Below are 13,336 nucleotides of genomic sequence, written 5' to 3' on the forward strand. Positions count from 1 at the left end.
ACGACCGTTAACTTAAATGTACCGTTCCTTCCACAATTTAAATTCTACAAAGGCGAAAGATAGATGGTACTTTAGTGCCAAATAACCAGATATACTTCCAGACAAACTCTGTATGCGCTCTCAGAAAGGCTAGAGAAGTCAAAGTACTCGCTGCAAGGCAACTTGTAACTATACTGATCTTTGGCATACGCACGCACGCAGATATGTACATATACACACGCACATATATACATATATATACATATACACACACACACACATTTAAATATACATATATATGCATACACACGCCATTTCCCAGAATCCCTTGCTGCAGTGGAAGCACTACTGTATGCTGGGCGATAATGGTCAAAGGCAGGGTTGCAGACCATGTCTAAGACATGCAAATGAGCATACAGTAATATTGTGTGTGTGTGTGTGTGTGTGTGTACACACGCATGCATACATACATACATATACACATGCATACAAGTACACCTGAAGGGAGGAGCACAGGTATTATCTGTGTTTTCCATAGATGGATATATACTGTTTATCAGGGTGGGAATGAGATTGTGTATTAAAGTGTAGACCAGTAATTTATGCTCTTGTGTATAACTTGCAGTGGACTAGGGCCTTTTTTTATTTCCTTGACTGGTGAATGTTGGTGATGGTTTTTCAGCTCAGATGGATCTCTGTGTACCTGGCTTAGGCTTTCCTTGGCAACAGACACTATTTATGGCCTCGCGCCAACCTTGTATTTGAATCTGTGTTAAGGTATTATATAAAGGTTCCTACCCTTTCCAATGGTCCCTTCGCTGTATTCCATCATATGGAAACCGTACCAGCACATAGGGAGGTAAATAAAAACCGCTATGTATTATACACAAACAGATCCTGTGATTATATATCTACATATCTACAGTATATCAAAAGAAAAAAAGAAGCGCTGGCTCCAAAGCGTAACTCTGTGAGACAGTCGCTGTATCTATATCACCTAATCTAATTTCTGTATTTCTCTACGGCGCCATTTTGTCCTATTTGTTTTACACAATGTATTGATTATATAGGAACTCCTATTTTTAGTTTTTGTTTTCTATTACCACCTTTTTTTTTTTTAAAGCAAAAATCTTGTTTAAAGGGATTTTTGTTTTTTGGGGAATGCCATATATGCAAAAGAAAAAAATAATCATTTTAAATCAATGTAATTGCCTTCCTTAAAAAAATAAATGCCGGTTTGATTTAATTACGTTGTAATTGGTATGTATGCTCATTGGTACAAAGCGTCGGACACATTCAACAGGGGAGCGAGTCAGAGCCCTGCTCTCAATTCACATGGTGGCTGGGGGAGGAGAGAGTGCTGTCTGTCTGTCTGTCTGAGCATGTCACAGATACACACCGACACACTGACACAGCCACCGGGGGAGGGAGTAGACCTGTTTTGGCCGAAATTTTAAAAAAATGGAAATGGTTCCGCCCTGGTTGCAATCATATTTCAAAAAAACAAAAAAAACAAATTGTGCTTTAAACTTATAGAAGTTTTCAGCAAATAAGCCTATGGGGGTGTATTCTAGAAGCTGCAAGATCGGCAATCCATGTGGTCTGACACTGAAGCCCCATCGAAGTCCGAACGCACGGTCCCGACCATCTTGGAGCTTCTAGAATATGCCCCCAAGTCTTTAAAATGGCAAATGGTTAGCAGTGCAGAGCTGCAGTGCACTGGCGAGGCATGACTTTCTGACACCGAAGAAATGTATGCTACAGAACAGAGGTGGCCAGCGCGCGTCCTCACGGGACACCAACAGGACAGGTTCAGGATATCCCTGCATCAGCACAGGTGGCTCAATCGATCCCTGCTTTGACTGAGCTACTGAATACCAGTCCTGTTGGTGGCCCTTGAGGACTGGAGTTGGCCTCTCCAGGTATAGAAACGTGCTGTTCTACAAATTTTGCAGAGAAAATGCAGTATTTTCTGTGGTACCTAAACCAAAAAGTGCTCGTGGCAAAAAATGTACAATAAAATGTGCTAATAAACCCAGCGATGCATAGAACTGAATTACACAAAATACTGTTGCTCCATATTGTAAGATCTTCAGGTCTGCAGACTCGTGGTTTTCCTCCTATGAAATCTTTAAAGATGCATGAATACTAAAGACCATGGCAGGCGTATCGCGGAAAATACTGCGTTTTCTCTGCAAAATAGTTTTTTGTTCGTACATTCTCTCTTTTTTTATTTTTTGCTGTGTTATTGTTATTTTCTTCATATTTTTTCCCCCGCTGAATCTTTGGGCATAAAGGTTTCTGTGGCATCACAGTCGAACGATGGAAATACATTTTCATCCCGCTGCTTAAACGATATGATTTAAATTTTTGGGATGTGGGGCTTTAGGGCGATCCCTCCCTTGCGTAGTCTCTCTTGGATAAGCAAGTCTAACTGTACTGCCATTCTGACTGTGCCTTCTCCTCTTTGCAGGAGGTGTATCGAATTCCTAAGAAAAGTCAAGCCGAGAAGGAGAACAGTATGTATTTAGTGTTTCATTTGGTGACCCTACAACAGTTGGGTCCAGTTTCGGTTATAGAATGTTTTATTGAAGTGAGTACAGCTCAACCCCGTTATAATGCGATCCGTTACAACGCGAATCCGCTTATAACGCGATGCCCGCGTGGCTCCCAATTTTCGTATTTAGGAATACTTTACAACACAATTATTGGTGTCTTATATACTTTATTGTACAAAGCATACAATTGTACATTATTTCTAACGCGATCCGCTTATAACGTGTTCTGATTCTTTGGACCCCAACAACAGCGTTATAAGGGGATTGAGCTTCCCCCCCTCTTCACCCCACATTAAAGAGGCACCCTTTCCAAAGACACTGAGAAAACAAGAGGAATGCAGGGTGTCATAAATTATTCACCCCATTATAAGCCTTAATAAATAAATGTATTATTGGAGCTATCTTAAATCGGTCATTAATAACACAAAGTGGTTCACAAGAAGTTGAAACTTGGCACCATCGCGCAAGGCATGCTCCTTAATGTTTGGAACAAAATGGTCGCCTTGATGTTCTGCGTACCACTAGTGGGGCTCACGTGGAAGTTGGCAGAATTCTGGTTCGCTGAAGTATTGAACGAACTGTGTGGTAGTCTACTTGATTAAAACCAACCTTTCTTGAGTTGTGTTATTAATTGCCGAAACCCGTTGTAAGATGGCTCCTAAAATAACGAAATTATTAAGGCTTGTAATGGGGTGACTAATTTATGGACACCCTGTATGTTCCCCTCCGTCTGCACAGGGAAGTGTCCATCCTCCATTCTAGCTTCTTATCCCGTCACATCAAAGCGACTGAGGTCCCTTTTAAAGGTGGGCAAGGTCTGAACCAGGGGGCTCGTAGCTGTTCTTGGGCGGTGTGCGCCTGCTTATATCATTGCTGTTGCTCGAGCAATTATTCGCTGATCCTCACCTTTAAGATAATGTAAATACATCGTGCATACGCAAGTGCTAAAAGTACCATTTTGATGCCCTTTTAAATACAAAATTGCTACAATATGGCACCGTCCTCCTGTAAATTAGTGCTCCTTTTCTTTTTGGGAAAACGAGGTTAGCTCTGTCCTACAGAATACCTGTGCCTCCAATCTCGAGGTACAGCCCGAAGAGTGCGACGATAGTTTAAATGTCCTGGTAACGCAGCGTACCCAGCCCACGCCTGCCTTGCACCTCTGTCCCCTGAAACCGTTATCTTGCCAATCTGGCTGTTAACATTTCCAGCTCAGTAAGTTTCCTTCCCAGGTTGAGATCATAAACCGTTTGGTTCTCCTTTTTTTGTTTTGCACATAGTATTTTTTTTTTTTTAAAAATGCGTGTCAGCAGCTCTTGGAAATGGCATTTGGCTGTTAAAAACCCTCTCCATAGTACAGTAAAAATAAATGCCTGCTTTACTAAAATGCCACAAACTCCTGGTTTCTTGCACCTGGACCGATGCATACTACAGAAGGTCACGTTTGGGAAGTGACCTACTTTGGTTGCATCTGGCAGCAAAAGGGGTTTACTTCGGTCCCGGAAGGGATGGTAACATTTATTGATTATGCTGGGCATTTTCATGTTTTTGTTGTCACTGGGATGGGAGTGTGAGGGGTGTTGGACTGCACCTCATATCCAGCTCTCTGTTAGACGTTTGGAGCCATGCAGAATGTATACTTCTGTTCCACAGATGCAGACCAAGATTGCGTTCGTGCTTAAGTGCATAAAAATATCTTTGCGCTCATTCAAAGAGATTCCCTACGGCTCTGCTCGCTGAAGTGGCACCCCACAATGCTTTGCATGGAACTGTGGGGTGTGACTTCGGAGAGCAGAGCGGTGACTCCACAATGGTTCTGTGCAAGTGGTCTTTCCAGTGCTAGACCCTCCCGTGTCGCAAGCAGAGCTGGCCGTATAATACCATGCTCGTCTTGGAATAAAAATTCTCCTTGGTTAGAGTATTGTTACTCCATAGAGAGAACCTGGCACCGCCTCTGCTTGGATAGCAAGCTCTGTGGGGCAGTGACTGACTTGTGCTCAGCATAAAGTCCGACCCTTTCTCCTTCCGCAGACGACCGCTGGAGAGACTCTTCAGGTTTCGGCTACCTGACGCCTAACCCCAAGACTCCGAGTCAAGGACGGGAGCGAGAATCGGAGAGGCTGAGCCAGAGGAAGCGCAGGCAGTCGCCTTCCCCACCGTCATTCGCTTACGAACGGGGATCAAAGCGGGGGGAGGACAGGTGAGGTGGCAAACAGTCAGAGAAAGACCTGAATCCTCTGGGTGGGGGAGTCCCAAGTGTAACTGTCCAAGTTAGAAGCGCGCTCTTTACATTGATTTTCGTATCTGAGGATTATGATTGGCAACAGTATTGTAAATAAATTATAACGGAGGGCAAATGCCCACTGGTTTAGGTTGGTAGTAATATGTTCGCCCTGCACATTTATTTTGTATTTAATTTCTTTGCCGTGCAGTAGGTTCTGTTTTCACTTATCCATTTTTGTTATTCCCCTGTTATCAATGGTTAGAAAAATGGGAGTTTTTTATTTCAACAAATTTGCCCAATACAGAAATTCAAATGGCTACTAAGCTCAGGGATGTCGCTGTAGAATAAAGAGCCTTATCGGAGCCACTCTGCCGCTAAAACAGCCCTGTGCGGCCTCGTGGTTTCAGTGCAGGCTTTAGGCATTTCTGCATAAAATATATATATAATTTGTTATATTTTATTTATTTTTCTAAAAAACAGTTTGGTACTCCCTCCAGACATAGACTGGGGCAATGAGATTAGCATTAAAACTAAAGGAAACAGGTTTTTGAGGGTATTAAAGACACTTACATGACCCAAATTATTGATGAATTAACCAGGAGCGAGGCAATACTGAATGTGGTCATATCAAACAATGCAGAAGTAATAAATATTCGAGTCGGGGGAATGTTTGGGAAACCGTGATCATAACATGGTCTCATTTGAAATAAATGATCCAAAAACAGATTACTTGGGTTCATCAAAGACTTTACATTTTAGAAAGGTAGGTTTTAATAAACTGAGGACTAATCTACAAGTAATACAATGGGATGATGTTTTTGCAGGGAAAGATGTAGAAGATAAATGGGCAGTCTTTAAAACATTGTTAGAAAAGCACACTTATCAGTGTATACCCTTGGGTAATAAGTATAAAAGAAATAAGTCAAAACCAATGTGGCTAAATAAACAGGTAGGGGAGGAAATGGAAAAGAAGAGGCAGGCGTTTAGATTCTTTAAGGCAGAAGGGACAGAGACATCGTATCAGAATTATAAGGAATGTAACAAAAATTGCAAAAGGGCAATCAAATTAGCAAAAATGGAAAATGATTAGAGGATTGCAGTAGAAAGTAAGAACACCCCTAAAATGTTCTTGAAGTACCTTAACAAAAAGATTAGAAAGAGAATGTAGGACCCTTTCAGTGTGAGATGGGTAGGCAGATTATTGGAGATAAGGAAAAAGCAAAGGTATTAAACACATTCTTTGCTTCAGTATTTACCAGGAAGGAATCAATGTAAGGTTATACATTTGGGAAACAAGAATTAACAGGCTGGGGCAAAATCAGGTCAATTCATGATGGAGAAGTATTTAGGAGTGCTTGTTAGGTAGTAGCTGCAAAGGCAAACAAGATTTTATATTGCATTATAATGGGCAATGGATGGAAGGGAAGTAAACATAATTATGCCCCTTTACAAAGCATTAGTAAGACCACACCCTGACTATGGAGTACTGTTTTGGGCACCACTCCATAGAAAAGACATTATGGAACTAGAAAACATGCAAAGAACAGCCACCAAATTAATAATGGGGATGGACAATCTAACTTATGAGGAGAGGCTAGCTACAATAGATTTTTTTACATTAGGAAAGAGGTGTCTAAGAGGGGATATAATAACTATATACAAATATATTTGGGGACAATATAAGGAACAAAAGAACTATTTATCCCACAAGCGGTACAAACGACACAGGGGCATCCCTTAAGGCTGGAGGAAAGGAGATTTCACCAGCAACATAGGAAAAGGTTCTTTATAGTAAGGGCAGTTACAGTGTGGAATTCTTTATCCATGCAGACTGTGATGGCAGATACAATAGATATCTTTAAAGAAAAGGTTTGACATCTTTTTAGAAAGGAAATGTATACAGGGATATACCAAATAAGTAGCCATGGGAAGGACGTTATCCAGAGAGTAATTCATTATTTGGAGTCAGAAAGGAATTTATTTTTCCCCTTGTGAGATATGATTATATGATATATCACAGGGGTTTTGTGTTTGCCTTCCTCTGGATCAACATACTGTAAATACAGATATAGGATTAAGTATTTGTCTTCTAAATTTAGCATAGGTGGACATATGTCTCTTTTTCAACCTCATCTACTATGTAACTTTTGGGTGTGTGCCGCAGACAAAATGGAGCCCTGATTTAGACGCCTGTCTTCTCTCAGCAGGTATGACACTCCTGTCTCCTCCCAGAAGAAAGGTCGTCTCCAGGACCGCAACAAGCTCTCCACAGAGGAGCGTAGGAAGCTGTTCGAGCAAGAGGTGGCTCAGCGGGAAGCCCAGAAGCAGCAGCAACAGCAACAACTACAGCAGCAGCAGCAGCAGCAACAACAACTACAGCAGCAGCAGCAACAGCAACAGCAACAACAACTACAGCAGCAGCAACAACAACAACAACAACTACAACAGCAGCAGCAACAACTGCAGCAGCAGCAGCAGATGCAGAACCTTGGCATTACATCCCCCATCCCTTACGAGTCCTTGCCCTACGGTGCACAGCTTCCCCCACCCTTCATTACCTACCCCCAAGGTTACCCCCACCAGAACTTTATTCTTGATCCCACAAACCCGAATGCCGGGAAGGTGCTATTACCCACTCCACCCTTGGACCCCATGCTCTCCCCTAACAGCTACGACCCCACCCAGGGGATGGTGGTGAATCCAGCCATGGTGACCCAACAGCCGGTCCCTGTGGTCCAACATGTAGCGGCTCCCATGGACGTTTCGACGCCGCAGTACGTAACCCAGGGTGAGGCCCTGATCCCTCAGGAACCCAGCGTGGCCGTACTTCCTGTGCCCGGCCCACCGGCCCAAAGTTACGCGCTCTGGGACTCAAACCAACAAGCGATGGCCGTGCAGCAGCAATCCCAGCCGCAGTATTCACCGGTCCCGTCGCAGGCGGCCATCTACTACCAAGGGCAAGCGTGCCAGGCGGTTTACGGTGTGGGGGCAGCTTACACTCAATCGGCACAGCCCATTGTACAGGTAATGGTTCGCAAAAACGCGTTGTTTCCTTGTGTGGTAATCCTATTGGTGCTGTGTGATAGGGAAGGAAAGGCGCGAACTCTACTAGTGTTCACTTGTAATATACAGTGAATAAAATTCAAATCAAGTGATACATAAACATAATTCAGTGAAAACGTGATAAATAAAGTGAATAAATGAATTAAAAACCCCTGCTCAAACCAAGCTGATAGGGACTGGTTCCACTAGTCCCCCAATTCGTAGAAATCCGTTTGCAATCCAGGGGGAGCATATAAGGGAGATAAAACAAAATACAATCTAAGTGTAGACAGTTTGATAAAATATGGGTCAATTCAGTGATGTGTCTTGGCTCGTATGTGTAGCCTACTCACAAGATGCAGATCAAAAACGGGCAATAAAGCACACAGTGGTCTTTGCGGGAAGGACTTCTATTCCAATGAGTAGTGGAGACCTCCAATCTCAGCAAAGCAGCGGTGTATATAGAAGAGAAAAGATTTCCATAGTGCAGACCAATCATACAAAACGTAACTTTTATGGGGTTTTAAAATTGAACACTTACAATAAAAACCTTTAAATAATGCATATATCACAATGCTGTGACAGAAGAGAGTTTGCTGTTGACTTCTGGCTCACCCATCACCTCCGGTCTGTGGACGCTCAGGAATCCTGAGGAAGCCACGCACCGTATTGTCGAAACGCGTAGAGTGGTAGCCGCCCAGAGGAGGAGAGAAGCAGTGTCAGAGATTTACAGACCCACAACCGGAAGTGACGGATCGCGGCCAACCGGAACTGACATATCGGAGCTAACCGGAGGGGACAGGACAGCACGCCTTAGAGGGAGCTCCTGGGACAGAACAGAGCGGCGTCCAACTCAAGGACCGGAGCTGACGGGACCAGTACACCCCACAGGGATCTCAGGAGGTGGAGAGTCCAGCGTAGCAGCGTCCCACGCAGTGTCCACAGACCGGAGGTGGTGGGTGAGCCAGAAGTCAACAGCAAACTCTCTTCTGTCACAGCATTGTGATATATGCATTATTTAAAGGTTTTTATTGTAAGTGTTCAATTTTAAAACCCCATAAAAGTTACGTTTTGTATGATTGGTCTGCACTATGGAAATCTTTTTTCTTCTATATACACCGCTGCTTTGCTGAGATTGGAGGTCTCCACTACTCATTGGAATAGAAGTCCTTCCCGCAAAGACCACTGTGTGCTTTATTGCCCGTTTTTGATCTGCATCTTGTGAGTAGGCTACACATACGAGCCAAGACACATCACTGAATTGACCCGTAGGTTATCAAACTGTCTACACTTAGATTGTATTTTGTTTTATCTCCCTTATATGCTCCCCCTGGATTGCAAACGGTAATCCTATTGGTGCTAGATGGAAGCGACATGGTTATGTTCACGTAACATATGCAGTGCCAGTGGGGAAAATTGGTTTTGGGCCCCACGTGAACTGAAGGCGTGGAGGAAGGGTGCATCATTCTTAAAATGCTTTCTATACATAACTATACCATCAAATAATGGCTATTTACATGGGAGTGAGTGTTATAGTATTGTAGCATCGTTGGCCGGTGGCACGGATATACTCACCGATGCACAAACCGTACAAACCCTCTCGGTAAAACACACAAGCACTGATGCACATACACACGCGCACTGATACACATAGCCGAAACATAAACACGCAACCGTGATGTACACCGCTTTTTACCTATGCAAAATATACAACGTATATTGAATAAGGACTTACGTCTGGCCCTTGAAGACTGGAGTTGGCATGTCCTGGTATAGGATGACCCCGTGCATATCATACATCAGACTGGAGTTGGCATGTCCTGGTATAGGATGACCCCGTGCATATCATACATCAGACTGGAGTTGGCATGTCCTGGTATAGGATGACCCCGTGCATATCATACATCAGACTGGAGTTGGCATGTCCTGGTATAGGATGACGCCGTGCATATCATACATCAGACTGGAGTTGGCATGCCCTGGTATAGGGTGAGCCCTTTACATATCATACACCAGACTGGAGTTGGCATGTCCTGGTATAGGATGACCCCGTGCATATCATACACCAGACTGGAGTTGGCATGCCCTGGTATAGGATGACCCCGTGCATATCATACACCAGACTGGAGTTGGCATGCCCTGGTATAGGGTGACCCCGTGCATATCATACATCAGACTGGAGTTGGCATGTCCTGGTATAGGATGACCCCGTGCATATCATACATCAGACTGGAGTTGGCATGCCCTGGTATAGGATGACCCCGTGCATATCATACATCAGACTGGAGTTGGCATGCCCTGGTATATGATGACCCCGTGCATATCATACACCAGACTGGAGAGTGTGTTTCCTTTGGCAGAGTTATGCGCCTCCGAGCTTGCAGTATATACCAGGCCAGCAGATCTACGCAGCTCACCCACAGGGGGTCGTAGTGCAGCAGGGTCCCACCGTGACAGCCATCGTTGCTCCAGGACCGCCTCAGGGACTGCAACAGGTAGGTTACCATCCTGTTATGCAGCAGGGCTTCAGCTTGTAGCCTGCAGAGCATGTGCTAGGGTTAATCTCATAACCGCTGGTCAAACAGAGGGCAGTTTTTCATGCCCGTAAGCAGTGAAAAAATTCCGTTTGCCAATGTTCTAAATGAAAAATGTTTAAACTTACAATCACATTACAGTTCTCTTCTGGTCTTCTTACTCCTAAAAATGTTCTCTGTTTCAGCCCCTTGGGATATCTAGCAGGAGACCACTGGGTTTAGCACAGCTCCCCTCCACCCCCCCTACACAGTCCTATTAACCAGTGACAGAAGGCAGCTGGGCCCAGCTGGGGTGGGTGGTTCTGCATAGTATGAACAGTTCTTGACCACATTGCCGTCACCGTGGTCGTGCATTGCGCAGTCTGTGGGGTGCAACTTCTCTCGCAGCCGAGCTGGTCTTGAAGCAGCGTAGGCTCATTGCAGTTGGAGATGGCGTGTAATTGTCAGCATGGGGAGTTCCTGGACGTAGTTGTACAAAAGCTGTGCAGAGCTCGCTCATTTCTGCTACAGGTGCACTTGTGAGGTTTCCAGCGCTAATGCGTAACCAAAACTCTCCGGTTGGGCTTGTAACCCCTTGAGTGCTGCCCGATGTAGGCGCTACTGTGGTTATGCATCATGTAACCGGTACGTCCGTCGGGGGGGGGGGAGGCGGAGTTCGTAAGGTCACAGAGGGGTGCCATCTTGAAAGGAGGATTTCCGTCTTTAAATATTGAGTCGGGGAGTGCATCCCGGAGATCCCAGAATTCCCTTGTCTGTTTCCCCTGTAGCTTATTAATCTCTGGTTGACAGTAGCTGTTGGGGGGGGGGTGGAGGGGGGAGTTTTAGGTCGTGCGTCGCTTGGAGCGAGTTATCCTCACCTGAACGTTAAAATGCAGAGGACTCCTCGTTCAATTCCATAAAATCCCACAATTGATCTTGGCTGCAGTGTTTTCCCCCATGAACATGCATTCTTCCTGCTGCTGGGGCCGTAGCCTTCGTGAAGGCCCTATAACGTGTTATAACATCGGAGATGGGGGAACAGCACTAAAATAAACGTAATTTTAGACTTTTTTTTTTTTAGGGCCGCGCTGAATAAAGGAAGATGCATGATTCTTGTTGTTACCATTAGATGTTTGTTGTCGTTTCCAGCCCTTCTATACTGCTGAGGCGGAAGGGTGCGGGACGTAATGTGGACATTGTCTACGTGTGACATTCAGTGCAGATGTGACCAGGCCAGAGTTCAGGCAACCGCAGGATGCCAATGTTGGCTTAGCGGCTCACCGCGGCCTTTCCCCCCGCGCGGCTTTGGATTTACTGAAGCTTTTTTCGCAGGCATGGTACCATTGCTACGTCCGTTGGATGGGGGTAGTGGGATTGTAGAAGCAGCAGGTGCAAAATTTTGGAGATCAACAAAAAAAATAAAGATTAATGCAGATCTCGTGATGGCGCAGAGAAGAGGAGATCTAGTAATTGTATCAGTCCTGGAGAACGGTTGGTTCCTTCGCTGGCATTAATACCTTTAGTGGTGAAGACCCACATACATGTAGATTCATACCGAAATCGTGGCAATGATCTGTTGGTGGCTTGGAAAAAAGGTGATTAGTGCCTACGAAAATCCAGCGCTTAAGTAAAGAGTTGTGGTAGAAAAGGTATTTTATCCTTTCCCAGTTGGTATTCTAGGTCCATCAGATCATTTTGTGACCACTATATGGAGTTTCTTGTTGGTACCAAAAAATTGCAGGGTCCAGAACGTTTTCCCTAAGTTCCCCCATAAATCTAGGCCTTGTTCTAATAGCCTTATCTCCGTCGTGTTTACTCCTCCTTGCTGATGAAAGTATCACTGTTTTGTCTGGGTTGTACCGGATTGGTCAGCCAATCACAGCGCCGACAAACTCATTTGTACAATTTTTGAGCGGAGCAAAAAAAAAAGTCAAACAAATGAATAACACAAAAACAGCTAACGCAGCACAGAAACATAAAGTGCGCTAGATTAGGGTGGTGAGAATACTGAATCCAAGAGGGACACAGAGCAGAGCCCCCCCCCCACCCTGTTTTAGGCTGCGAATATACAGCTGAACTGCAGGGCGCGCGCATCTGTGACGTCGCAGTTCAACATGTGTACAAGCACATGCTAATGCGCCAAAAGAAAACAAGCGCAGACGCAAATGGTGAAGTAAGTTCAAATCAATTAAAATATATTAAAAGGTATGATATCTGCGTACATCAGTGACGACAAAAGTAGGCATATCGTGCACTTAGGTTAACATGTTACCCGGCACCACCAGACGCACAGGAACCGTAGAAGCTCTGCAATCGCCGTGTCACCAAGATGGGTGAGGTAACGCTGATCGTCCGTCGATTTAGGCCGTCACTGGCTGGCTTAGTCTGGCTCTACAAAGTCTGCAAGAACGTCTTTGCACTGTGCCCGCCGTAAGGCAATCCTTGCCGCAAAGTGGATTGATGACGTCACAGGAAAGTTCGGAGCAAGTCTCTCTACACCTCAAGAAGGGTATATGGCAGAGATATAACCGTAGGGGCTAGATTCTAAATATATCCAACGCACGTTTCCTAGCATAAGCTACTTCATCAGCAAGTCGCGAATTGGCCGCAAAACTACGTGGACTTTCCGGAGAGACGAGCCTGACGGCGGTTCCAGCGGGCACGGTGCAAATACGTTCTTGCAGACTTCGTAGAGCCAGACTAAGCCAGCCAGTGACGGCCTAAATCGACAGACGGTCAGCGTTACCTCACCCATCTTGGTGACTCGGCGGTTGCTGCGGTTCCTGTGCGTCTGGTGGTGCCGGGTAACATGTTAACCTAAGTGCACGATATGCCTACTTTTGTCTTCACTGATGTACGCAGATATCATACCTTTTAATATATATTAATTGATTTGAACTTACTTCACCATTTGCGTCTGCGCTTGTTTTCTTTTGTTTCAGTTCTAGGAGTGATTTCTCACTCCTATATCCACAGCTGCAGACCTTATACCTTCCAAGGTTGTGTTATATTCATATCAC

The 13,336-nt window shown here is 44.8% G+C and overlaps 1 protein-coding gene across 4 annotated transcripts in view; it reads left to right on the forward strand.

Moving 5' to 3' along the window:
* SETD2 (SET domain containing 2, histone lysine methyltransferase) overlaps positions 1–13,336 on the forward strand; it is a 92,964-nt gene that overhangs the window by 54,529 nt on the left and 25,099 nt on the right. For 2 of the 4 annotated variants that reach the window (XM_075588097.1, XM_075588099.1), the window contains 4 exons: positions 2,453–2,498; positions 4,569–4,737; positions 6,966–7,785; positions 10,164–10,298. In XM_075588097.1, the coding sequence (XP_075444212.1) occupies positions 2,453–2,498; positions 4,569–4,737; positions 6,966–7,785; positions 10,164–10,298 (1,170 nt within the window). The remainder of the gene's footprint in view (positions 1–2,452; positions 2,499–4,568; positions 4,738–6,965; positions 7,786–10,163; positions 10,299–13,336) is intronic. The other 2 variants (XM_075588098.1, XM_075588100.1) reach the window with 2 other exon arrangements.

The sequence above is a fragment of the Ascaphus truei genome, chromosome 2, assembly GCF_040206685.1.
Source record: "Ascaphus truei isolate aAscTru1 chromosome 2, aAscTru1.hap1, whole genome shotgun sequence".
Taxonomy (NCBI): domain Eukaryota; kingdom Metazoa; phylum Chordata; class Amphibia; order Anura; family Ascaphidae; genus Ascaphus; species Ascaphus truei.